Raw genomic sequence first — 13,040 nt, 5'->3', positions numbered from 1 at the left:
CAAATCAGGTTTTTTTTATTTACAATGAAGGTAACCTATACTGTGTTACCCCAAAAAAAATAACTAACAACTACAAACACGAATGACACTTCAAAAGTATTTATTTATAGCCTACAATCGTACATACTAAAATATACATACAAAAGTAGACATAAGAAAATAAATTCCAACCAACATAGATAGATAGCTTACCCCTCCCATCCAAAAAATTAATAAAATAAATTTTTGTTTTTTTTTAATCTGTGCTGTCTGATTTTTACCCACACACCAGATAATAGTAAATCAACATTGTATATGAAAGGGATAACACATGACAGGGCGTGGGTTCTGTTGCATTAACATATGGTAAAAAGTAGTGATGGGCACCAATATCGATACTTTGATATATCGATATCGTTCGATACAGTCGGTGACGCCTAATCGGGATTCCGATAATCGGGATTGCAGCTTAAATGGGATCAACTCTGGGAGACGGTTCTTCCCAATGCTATTTATGTTGTTTAATTGGGACGTCACTTCATTTAATTGGGATACAGTTTTTTCAAATCATGAATGGAGATCGCTTTTCAGAGCAAGACAGGTCGCGTAGCACAGTGCAGTAAGTACGTGATTACGCTGTGACTTGCGTGAATTGCAGAAACCCTGTTGAACTCTTGAAGGAGGAGTCTCCTGTGGTTTCTCAAGCTACTATTGCAAAGAAAGTTGGCATGTCAACATTTCAGGTGCAATTAATTTTGTTTAGGAATAAAAAAAAACATTGATTCATATTTTAAATGATGTATTTAACATTTACTCATAATATGATGCGATTTCATTCTTTTTCTTTTCATTAAGAATCAAAAAAGAGTAACTAAGGTCGTCTCAACTGCCTCTCATTTAATTGGGACAGCCACTTACTCAGGATATTTTTCCTTCTTTCAAGGCATCCCGATAAAGCGGCGGCGACTGTATCGATAATAATTTCCACATCGCGGTATCGTTGGATTAAAAAAATAAATAAAATCACGTACGCTTGCAGAGACATACTTTTTACTGCTAAAAATACAAGTGCAGTATAATCAAGTTTATTTCATATTAAGATACAACAAACCCTTTACATACCAACCATTGTCAGTCTCGCAGGCAAACATCACACACTAGAGGATTATTTTACCATTCTATTCCATTGATTGGCGTTTAGGTACCAAACGCTATTTGCATGCTGCATTAAGCACTATTGGCCATCCGTTTTGCATTATTTTAAGATATGCGCATGTATCAGCGTTTCATTGCATTTTGTCCATGTGATTACTTACACTATTATTAATGTATTTTTTTGTATTTAAACTTTCGGTATTATAAATGAGCTGTACTTTTAAAACATCAAAACACTTCTGGATTGGCTAGAAAGTCTGTGCGCAGTGAAGTATAGAAATATTTCGGTTTTGAGGTGGCTGATGATCGAATAGTAAAACAATATAACAAGACCTTGTTTTTCTCCATGGATATTGGTAAAGCACCACTAGGTTAAAGTAACTTATTACTTTTCATATGTAAATATCTGTATATGTTATGTCTATAGATGTATATATGTTTCATATTGCAATTGTGTTATTATATTTTTCTGTGTTTTGGAAGACTTCGATATTATTGATATCGAAATGCGTGCACGATATCGATATACAATTTTCATATCGTTGCCCACCACTAGTAAAAAGGAGTGCTTTTATGGTAACATTTGAGGTTGCCACTTCTAGGTGAGGTAAGGAAAAGGAAGCTTCCAATTATTTGAGGATGAAAAAATTGACTTGCTAAGCAAGTTCCTAAAAAAAACGACTATAAAGGGTATTCTGATGACGTCAATATAAAATAAAAAAATAACTGTTCTCTTAATACTCCCCCATATTATAGTCAGTATTTCAATTAACAAGAACCACTAATCTAATTTAACTCCTGGGCGGAGGTCACAGATATTCACGAAGCTTACTGCTGTTGCTGTGCAAGCACAGTATTCTATAGTAAATCTGCTCACTTTAAAGGACACCTATTCAAATTAAATGCTGGGTTTTGCTGTTATTTCATTTAAACCTGTATAATTAGAAAATCATTAGACATAAACTAGAAAATGCAAGCTATTTAGATGTATTCCTATGAAGTTGTTTTTGGAAGTCATATGAATCTGTAGGTACAATTTGAAAGTGTAACCACAGTGTGTTCACACTGAAGCATGCATGCTGTAAACACTATAAGGTACTTAAACCCCATACCTGTAGTAGGATCTGTAACAGCTTGACTGGCGATGCCAGATGGGGGTTCTTGAAGCTGATATGTTGCCGTGGTAGAGGGTGTTGTCGGGCTGGTGTTGTTGCTTGTCATATAAGGGGAAGTGTAGGGTGAGCTGTTGTAATATTGTGCATACTGACCTTGGCCAAAAGCTGGGTAAGAAGGATAATCCTACAACACACGAGAAGAGTGACATGACATTACCTTGTTAAAATGTTGCTACTATACAGTACAGATTCCAAGACATAAATGCAAACATATGTTGGCTAAGTTTTGCATCTGGTCTGTGATTTCTTTTTTCTTCTTTTTTTTTTCTAGAGCACTGTGGCAGATGTACTGGAAGTATTAGGTTGTCCTTGCTTTTTTTTTTAATGTATAGATACTTGTGGACAGTAAGTGAACTTATTAAAAAAGGAAAAGAAAATCTCATTAAAACAACACTTTTTCCATTCATGTAAATGTACAGCAATTTCCATATGTGTAAACAGTTCAAATGCTGTTCAACTACCTGTTGTGAACTATTAAATCCTGCAGAATTTGTGAGGGAATTGCTTCCTGCATAAAGTCCTGATGTTGTTGTAAAACTGCCACCTACATAGGAAAGACAAAATAGTTATATTATTATAAGAACATCTATCAATCACTATTCATAATAAAAAAGGAACTTGTATATCTATGTATTATATACATATATTTCCATGAATTTTGATTCTTATCAAATCTCCATGTATATCATAGCATTCTTCTTTGTGAGTGTTTATTTTATGTATGTGATAAGCTAATTTATTTGGGAACTTTTTAATCTGTAAAAAGGAAATACCACTAATAATACAAATGTAAAAAAGAACAGTACTGTATAAACTGCAACTTGGCCTAAGGAAATAAGACTGACACACAAGTCTTATCTTTCTTTTCCTTCCTGAAGCTCAGACCTTTCCTATCAATGCTCTGATCATGGCTGTCATAGACCAGTTCTTTTCAATGGAGGGCGGTGGGTGAGGGGCAACCCACTTGCTTTCAGTCACAGCCTACCAAACAATAAGCTGAACAGTACAGCTGTTGTGTGCGAGGCACAGGAGAAAAGGGGGGATTTTTTTCTCCTGACATATTGGCCAATGAATATGCAAGTCTGTCTACCCTTTATTGAATTGGTCGGCTTCAAGAAGCACCTTCAGGTAATTAAATCAATCAAATAGAGATACCATCTAATGACTTAATAATATACATGACATGAATTATAATGGCTGCAAGGGAAAGCCCCAGAGGCAGACAAGTCCCTGTCAGTTTAAATTACCCATGCCTTCTTAATACATCCTTAGTCTCCACCTGTATACTGACATCAATGAACATCTGGGAGAAAATACGATTTAGAATTTGGGCTTTATCCCCCCCCCCCCCCCCCCCAATAATTATTTATAGTCATTAACCACTTTGTTGCAAGCAACATCCCTCAAAGGAAATGGGATCCTTTCCAAGTAACTTTTACATTATGCATGTGTTTTTTATTAGTTGCAATTAATCACTTTTTTATTTCTCTTTTCAATAAGCTTTGCCACCAAAAGAAGAAAAAAGAAAAAGTATATTATACAAGTTGCTTCTGCATCTGCATTGCTCTTGACAAGCCTCTTAAGGCTCTGGTGTCTCTCTATATAGTTCTGGCATGTAGCAGAAACACTTTTTGTAATATATTTTCTAGGTTTCATCATTAAAATAGGAAAGTCGTTGTTATCAAAGGGAGAACTTTCATGAAGGTATTGGTGCAGTGGAAATTAATAATATATTCACTGTATGTGAAAAAGGGAATTTATATAAAAATGATCTGTCAAAATAGCAAACCTCTTTCATTTGAATTCTACTTATGGAAATATACAGATTCACCCACATTTATTTTTATGAATCATAAGAAAAACACCAATTTACCTCACAAAATATTAGCATTTTCTTAAATTTAATACATTCAGAATTTAAAAGCAACAGAAACAAGTAAGAAAAAAATAAATGCTGTTACTTTAATAATATATTTATTTCACTACCTTGTACACAGTTTCTAAAAGTATTGTTACTCCAGTACTAAAGTTCCAAGTTTGTACATGCTACTTCTAAAGATCTAATTTAACAGAAAAAAAAAAATCAGTTATTACTACCTTTTGTCATAATGCACTGGAGATTAATTTACTGCGTTTAAATTATACCTCTGTTCAGGGAAGCAAAAAGAGCAAAACCCTTTATTCTGTGGTCATCACTAGCTCCAGGGGAGGTCTTACAGACCGTAACAAACGTGAAACAGGTTTATTACAAGCTGCCGTGTGGGCTAGACAGCGGTCATGGCTCTAACCACGTACAGCTAAGGCCAAAGGTTTTGCATCACTCCATAGAATTAACCAATGTTGCTTCATAAAGTAAAATGAAACCTGCTTAATAAGGTTACATTAAGATATTGAATTACATACTGCTTTTTCCATATACAGAAAAAACTGACAAAAATTGAAAAACGTGACATTTCGAAAACTAACATGAAATACTGTACTACTATTATGGCTTCGCGTAGACTTTTGCTATACCATTTTGCAATTTCCTTGATTACATGATGTTTAATAAAAGATCTATATTATGCTCATATCGTTTTTCTTTTTAAATGATGTCTCAATCCTAAAATTCTAGGTGATGCAAAACTGTAGTTCCTGAAAGATTTAAAAAAAAAAAAAGAAAGAAAAAAGTTGAATTTATATAAATACAAAAAAAAAAAAAAACCTTTAGGTAAGCTGCTCTGTCTGTAATTGATGTGAGTTATGTAATTTGTGTAAATTGTGAATCTTTATTATAAAAGCATTAAAAAGTGAAACCAGAAAACCTCTTTGTACAACAAATTAGCTTGATAGGCAGTTCAAAAAGTGATAAAAGCTACAACTTGCAGAGCAAAGGCACCCTTGGCAGCACACGAGGGCCCACATTAAAAGCAAAAAACCTCTGCCAGCATTTGAAGAATGAAGCCTTGCTGGGGCTAGTCTGCAGTTCCCAAGAGCAGTTCTCTTTTTCCAGTCAGCACACTAGCCTCCCAAATGGAATTCCCATGGAAGCCCATTTGTTTTGCTTGATCAGTCGCCTTGCCATGGGCTATGTCCATCATCAGAGCACAATATTTGTGGCAGAAGTTAGTTCAACTCTCTAGAGAATAGCCTACGAAGTCCAGATGGGCTCTTTAAAAAGTCAAATCTAGACTACCATTTGCTGTTTCTTCAAAACCTGGGCAAACTCTTTCCTGTTTTCAAACTCACATTCCTAATACTTAAAGTAAAACCTAAAAGGACTTACTGAAATGGAGCAATATTACAATATACTGTACTGGAGTAAACAGTACAGTACACGCAATGTGTGTGCATGTTTGATTCTATATGCACAGATTGACAAATCTGATTCCATAACTAATTATAAAATAAAAATTGACACAATTAGACAGAAATAGCCGCAAAGGCAATTAGCTTTGACCATGCCAATATTTTTTTTTTTTTTGAACATACATAAATGTAAAATAAGCTGCCAATTATCACACATGTAAGTAAAGTGTAAAAACATAAATCTAATTGTATTTCCGTTTGGCAGCTGGGAACAGATTGGCAATAATTGCTGTGCTTGAATCTAGAAAAGTATCAGATGGTCTAACCCCTGCAGCAGCTCAGTTACATTGGCCATTGTCTTACGTTAAAGTGTGTCTCCCTGGTGATCTTAAGAGAGAACCAATCAATACACAGTAAAAGCTACATAATGGGGGCATTATCTAGTCTGGTTAATCCACTGACGGTCAACTGTTTTAAAATGTATTTTATATGTTAATTGTGATAGGAGGAATTTAAAACAACAGTATTGAAAACAGCAACTGTCTCCGATGCTAAAAAGGCTGTACACGGAAGACAAATAAACACATAATATTGGCACCATTACTTCATGCATTATAGACTAGAGATTTCCACATTGTACTTACGACAAGTAAATGTTTAGTTTCCCCCATTTATTACAGAAAGCGTGAACACTGATACTAACCTTGCATCTGGTAGCTATAAGGAGCCTGCCCTGTCTGAGGGGTTGTAAAGCTTGAACCATAGCTCAGAAATCCAGTCTGTCCTGGAGACTGTGCTTGGGTCAGTCCGCCTTCTGTCTTGATGCCTGCCCATAATGTACCTAAATCAGTTAGTAATACCACAGCTGTATGATCTTAATGCTTTTTTTTTTTTGTCCAATGACACATGTTAGAAAAGTACCACACTATAGTTCCCTAATATATAAGCATTGTCTTTTTTCAACTAAAGTATCAAGCTATTCTGGGTATAAAATAACCAGGGTGCAAAATTACTGGAATAATTGTTTTGTTTTTTGTTTTGTTTTATCTGGTAAATTCTGCTTTCTAAGTTCTTGCTTTTACAAGAACAAACAACAACAACAACAACAACAACAACAATAATAATAATAATAAATAGTATTATTACCATAGGCAGGAATTCCATAAGGCTGGCCAGGCTGTGAATAGGTAGCATAAGCGGCTGCTTGCTGCATTCCTGTGGTGTACTGCGTCTGCCCATACGCAGCCATAGTTTGTGATGAAGGGGTAGGCAGAATATGTGGATATGGTCTGCTATTTGTCAAAATGTCAGAAAAAAAGCAAGGCCATCCATTAGATCTAAAACATGTAGCTGCATGTGTTAATTGACAAATGTATTGTGATTCTGTTACATGATCACAAACAATGAGCTGAATAAAAAAAAAAAGATAGCAATCAAAGACTGTATATGTATTGTGAAAGACTAATACATCACAAAGGACGTTTTTGCGAGATAATAATTACAGCCGATTTCAGAAAATGCAAGTCGCAGATATCCACACAAACAAAACTAGCTTAAAATCCTGATATAACAGAAGGATCTAATTAGGGCTGTAAATTAAGTTGGAAGATGCTTATTTTTTCAAAGAAAAATAAAAGAAGCCTTACTTGGAAGGGTAAATCTGTGGAGAGAATTGGTGAGTTTGTCTTGGGCTGAAGCCACTGCTTCCAATAGCTGAATAGAGTTGAAAAGAAAAAAAAAACAAGCACATATTTAAACATTAGAAAATAAGGTAAATGTTATTTTTTGCCAACAGAACTTCTGGAATCCAAGGAGACTGTAATTACACTGCATTACTCTGTTTATTGCTATAACCTGACTAGGTTTAAAATGAAAAGTAATAATTAAGTAAAATAATCAGGTAACAGTTTCATTTTTTCTCCTGACTTTAAGCAACAAGCTACCATCTGTAATATTGAAAATTGTCAAGGAAGCATTTTTACGATGCAAAACACAGAATAAAAGAAGCAGGCGCCGCTCCTAGTAAAAAGGTAAACCGTTTTCTTTTGCCTGATGATAATAATTAATGCCTTGTTCTCAGCAGGAAGTGACAACTGTAATTAAAGGTAACATCTCAACATTATTATTTCTAAATAATAACGATTTTTTTATGTGGTTTTCAACTGTAATAAGACTGCAAAACCACTTTCATTTAAAAAACACACACACACACACAAAGTAAGAACTGACTAAACTGCTTATAGAATCAAAAATGAGTTCTTCACAATCAGGATTTTAAATCTCTATTTGATGAAACAGATTAAATTAAGATGCCTTGTCAGATGTTGATTAAGTTGGTGACTATTTAGGCTCAGCAGCCAGTGAATGGAAAACTACCACTTTAATCATTAGCGTGCTGCCCTAAATTGTACTGTTTAAAAATGTTTTAGGGTAAGCAGCAGCTATCCGGCAACTTTTTTATTTCTAAGTAGTTCAAAAGCCTCATTAGACAAATTCTGCATCGTACCAGTAAAAAAAAAAATCAAAAGGTGAGCCTTTGAGTTGTAATTAGTAAGTCAGACAGCCAGGCAGCTGCTTCTAAATTATAACTGAGCACACCTTTTCATCCTTTTTCATTCTGGTAATCTAGCAGGGGAGGCATATCCTGGGGCCTGCTTAGCAGGATGACAAGTGGATCATAGGGTTCATATGTAGGTAATAAATTGACTTGGTAAAATGCTGGTCATGACCTTGGAAAGACCGCTCCCTTCTCTTACCTGATCCTGAGAAATTGTCTAAAGACCCGTCTGCTGTCGATGTGGCAATGTCACTGTTGCTCATTGGCTCTGTTTTAACTGCAAATGTAGGAGGAGGGAGTTTGTTAACTTCACAGTACCATCTATAAAATGCTTAATATAATATATACAGGGATCAGAAATGATGTTACCAACAACTCTAAAAATCAACAGTTTCTACTTCAGGTGTGTATCCTTTCCGTTTTTACGACAAACTAAATATTTAATAATAAAAAAACACATATATGTTTAACACCAAAACAAACTAAAAAAGCCAATCTCAATATTCTCATTCCTGTATCACACACACTTGGTTTGTCTTAATCCAGTGCACAGTTTTATCAGAAAAAAAACCCCAATAACTTTATAAAAAAAACCGCCAAGAAACTACTTCAGTAGCATTAAATTAGTTGTTTTGATTGGTTTGTTTTTTTCATTAAAGTTAAAAAAAATAAAATAATTACATAGCAAAAAACGAGGGTGAACTTTGTGCTGGTGCAAACTAAATGAAAATTGGGCACATTGTGAATTTACTTGTATATTATCATAATGTTTCATGTTTGTAATCATATCCCCCAGTAAAGTTATTACAAGAATTTAAAGCATCTATAAGGCACAGTTATGAACCACACCGTTTGTGCTAAAACTACAATATGTGTTATTGAAAAACATACAATAATACATTGTAACAGCAAAATATAAAAGGATCATGACTCATGCAGGTCAAATTAATGCACGCTTTTCTTTCATATGACAAACAAGTCAGGATTACATTTTGAGACACTTTTAACAAGTTATATTACTGACAATTTCCAACATTACTTGAAATGAATTAACTACACAGGAAGATCATAAGATCACAGGTTTAAAATTAACATCAGCATAGCAAATGACTACTGTCAATAAGAAGAGGGACTTGGTGGTCATAAAACTTTCAATATGAAATTCTCTTTGACCAAATCAAAATTATGTTCATACAATGTACTGACATTGGTGTATCCTTGCTACTAAACTGAAACAGAGTTAAATACAAGTTTGCAGATGTCTGAGATAACCACAACTCTTTGAAATAAATCATCTTTACCGCAGAAGGGGGATTTTTTTAAAAGACTCATTTAAAAACAAATGTATAATGTGGATATGGAACCTTGCCCATTTAAGTCCCTCATTGTTACAATACGCTTGCTGTCCTGTTTAACACAGTTTTATTCAGGTCACACTACAAATGAAACACATGCTGATGTACAGTATATTTGAATACACATCAGCATAGCAATGCATGTTTGAATATTCAGGACTATCACAGGGCATGCACACAAATATACCATCACACATGTGCAAACGCTGCCTTCAGAAGCACTAAACACATACATGTCCCACAAATCTGATTAATTCGTTCTGAAAAGAACAGATTTCAGCAAAAAGAATTGCAAACCATGCCTTTAACATGAGGAGCATGACATAACAATCAATGAAAAATAAAATCCTAATTAATGAAAGTTGCAATACTTGATAGAAGCTGCTTTTGTCTTAATCCAGGCTACAAGATTTTATAGGCAGTTCAACACAAGCAATTAAAATTGATATTATATAACGACAAAATAAATAATTAGATTGTATTACCAACAATGCACAAATCAGGTCAGGATATAATTATAAAAGAGGTATAATTTAATACTTTTAAAATATTGATTGGAAGAAACAGACATCCCTGTTATATATTTTCAAATGTACCAAAAAAGAACACATTTCTTGAATTTACAACTGCCAAGTATTGCACATTCACTCTAGCATCAGAAGTACACAAACCTGCAGTGGTCTGTGTACTAGAACTTAACAACCAGTCTGCAGTGGTGAGCATAGTGATGGTATCACCTAAGGGGGACAAATGGCAAAGGAGAGTGACTAATTATACAGTACTTGGGTCATACACTCAGTGGTCACTGCATAGCAGCTCATCCTAGTCAGCAACTCTGCTCTCATTTAAAGAATCAGTTTCCCACAATCACGTTCAATTTTACTCTCAAGCATGGCGTTAACTATAGTCTGCCATTGTGTATTCTGTGTTTCCAATTTTATTTTTTACAAGTATGTTCCCTGTCCCTTATGAATCAGAAACTACATTTCTAATTCCATGCAATCTACAAGCAGAGCTATTTCAGATTTTATGATTCTAGTAGCACACAGTCAAGAGCATTCACATTTATAAAATGCAAGCTTTAACGGTTTTCATTTAATAATCTACGAATCTAGAACTATAGTTCTATAGTCAGATTTTATTGTATTTATAAATCATTTTTAAATGTAGTTAATCTGTAAAGTGTATACAACTTTCGAAGAACACTAAAGGGTTATATATATATATATATATATATATATATATATATATATATATATATATATATATACATATATATATATATAAAACAAGTAGCTTTCGAGTTAAGGTGAGTGAAAGCAATAAATTCAAAAACAAATGGGTTGTAGGGAGATATGCAAATAAAGCATTACAAGAGTCAATTGATTGATTGGCTCTTCTAATGCTTTATTTGCCTATCTCCCTACAGCCCATTTATATATATATATATATATATATATATATATATATATATATATATATATATATATATATATATATATATAACTTTGATATAAACTGCAGATAATAGGTATAAGTACAGCCAAATCAACCATTATATTGTCTTTCCGAATATAACATGCTCAGTACCGTGTGTAAAATTAATCAATTATAAGAAAGAAAAAAAAAAAACACAGGCACCCACCTTCTGTGCCATTTGGTGTCATGGAATTAGTATTGATATGTGAGTTGTCAAGTGTGGGACCATTAGGGGATTCACTGCTTCCACTTACTCGGCTGTGTGGGCTGGCTAGATCCTGCATTTCCATAGACCTAAAGCAAAACACGGGCAATTTACGTCTTGCTTTATTTCTTATTTAAAACTATCAATAAGATACCTAAAACTTAACTTGACATTTGCTAATCAGGCTTTTAGTGACAGTTCGGTTTTTAGACAAATGATCAAGCTTGTCTATATATAGTATACAAATAAATACACACTGACTATTATTTTTAAGTGTAATTTGCTTGTGTGATTTTGAACAGAGACTTGGAAATAAAAATAACATAATTCCACACAAATCATATTCACAGCCATATTCACAAAAAAATTAATCACATTCTGCAGTTTGCACCATTTTTATGTACCATGAAAAAAAAGTTCTACAGGGCTAGCAAGAAATGAGTAAGGTACATGTAGGAGCTCTTGAAATAACCTTTGTAAAAATTTGTATCTTTTTTTTTTTAACAGAATAACTGTGGTAAATTCTTTGTGAACATGGCCACCAATATGTTAATTATAACGATCAACTCATTTATTAAGCAGGAGTAGCTAATTAATTCAGAATTGAATAGTTCATTAATTACTTATCCCAACCACTTGAAACCCAAACACATGATGATAGATTAAAAAGTAAAACAAATAGCAATTTTCTAATTAATGGACTGCATTTTTTAAGCATTTGCTCCCTTAATCAATTAACTCCTATTTTTTGAACAGAGACAGTTCCACCATAATGTTAACAACATGAAAAACAAACAAAACACTATGGCTTAAGTAACCTTCCTTAATTGTTTGGTTATAGTTTTGTAAAATGAACATGGGTTTAAAATATGTTTAATAACCTATTAAATTACTTTTTTATTTGAGTAGCTAATTAGCTGGAATGTAATTCGTATTTAATACATGCCAAATAGTAGACATTTTTATATTTATTTTCAAGCCATTCAGCACTAGTTAGTTAATGCTTCAAACACACACATAAAATAATAAAATTCAGCAACACAATGCCGCAAAACATTAATTCTGAGCTGAACTGAAACAATTACACTAAACATAACAAAACAAGACAGTGCTACTATAGAAGAGACTTCATTACAACATTCTTAAGAAATTAGACGGGTCACGTAGGAAAAAAATTCAAAATAATTAAATTATAATTAAAAGTCACTGCTATTAAAAAATGTTGGTTATGACCTATATATTACTAATACAGTAAACTGACACACACACATATATATATACAGTGTATATATATATATATATATATATATATATATATATATATATATATATATATAGAGCACATCCCAAGTTCAGTTTCAATTGTTTCGCTGTCTAAATACAGCACTTTAAACCATTGTGAAGCCCATGGTCCACTGACAGAGAATTAGGTTTGCTTAATGTGTGTGTTTGCACTGGCAAACTACCTAATTGTTTCTCTGTTTCCATTGAAGCCCATTGCATTAAAAACATTATTTGGTCTGCTCATTTGTTTGCCTTCTGGATTATATAAAGCGTGCCCCATTGAAAAGAGGTCAGGGCGACATACAGTATATTGTGTACACACACACGCACACATTTGTATGCCATACTGGTAAAGAGTGCCTAAACAGACTATCAGACAAAATGTGTACAAAAATAAAATAAAATAAAATAATAATAATAATAATAATAATAATAATAATAATAATAATAAATGCATATACAGTAATACACTTTGTAATTACAAAAATCTGATTTACATTCCAATTTAATGTTAAAACCTCACTATGAAAATAGCATAAACAACTTGTTACGTTTGAATGCTT

General features: G+C 33.3%; 1 protein-coding gene across 18 annotated transcripts in view; it reads right to left on the bottom strand.

The window, feature by feature from the left end:
- Positions 1-13,040, bottom strand: part of LOC117435640 (eyes absent homolog 1) — a 103,330-nt gene that overhangs the window by 28,346 nt on the left and 61,944 nt on the right. For 7 of the 18 annotated variants that reach the window (XM_059017265.1, XM_034058967.3, XM_034058965.3 and 4 more), the window contains 8 exons: positions 11,155-11,282; positions 10,181-10,246; positions 8,354-8,431; positions 7,244-7,310; positions 6,744-6,889; positions 6,301-6,438; positions 2,771-2,853; positions 2,247-2,433 (listed from right to left, as the gene is read on the bottom strand). In XM_059017265.1, coding sequence (XP_058873248.1) covers positions 2,247-2,433; positions 2,771-2,853; positions 6,301-6,438; positions 6,744-6,889; positions 7,244-7,310; positions 8,354-8,431; positions 10,181-10,246; positions 11,155-11,278 — 889 coding nt within the window. In that variant the 5' untranslated portion in view covers positions 11,279-11,282. The remainder of the gene's footprint in view (positions 1-2,246; positions 2,434-2,770; positions 2,854-6,300; positions 6,439-6,743; positions 6,890-7,243; positions 7,311-8,353; positions 8,432-10,180; positions 10,247-11,154; positions 11,283-13,040) is intronic. The other 11 variants (XM_059017269.1, XM_059017267.1, XM_059017268.1 and 8 more) reach the window with 6 other exon arrangements.

This window comes from Acipenser ruthenus, chromosome 3, assembly GCF_902713425.1.
Source record: "Acipenser ruthenus chromosome 3, fAciRut3.2 maternal haplotype, whole genome shotgun sequence".
NCBI classification, from domain to species: Eukaryota; Metazoa; Chordata; class Actinopteri; order Acipenseriformes; family Acipenseridae; genus Acipenser; species Acipenser ruthenus.
Note: the sequence above shows the minus strand (reverse complement) of the source record. Positions and strands in the feature narration are given on the sequence as shown.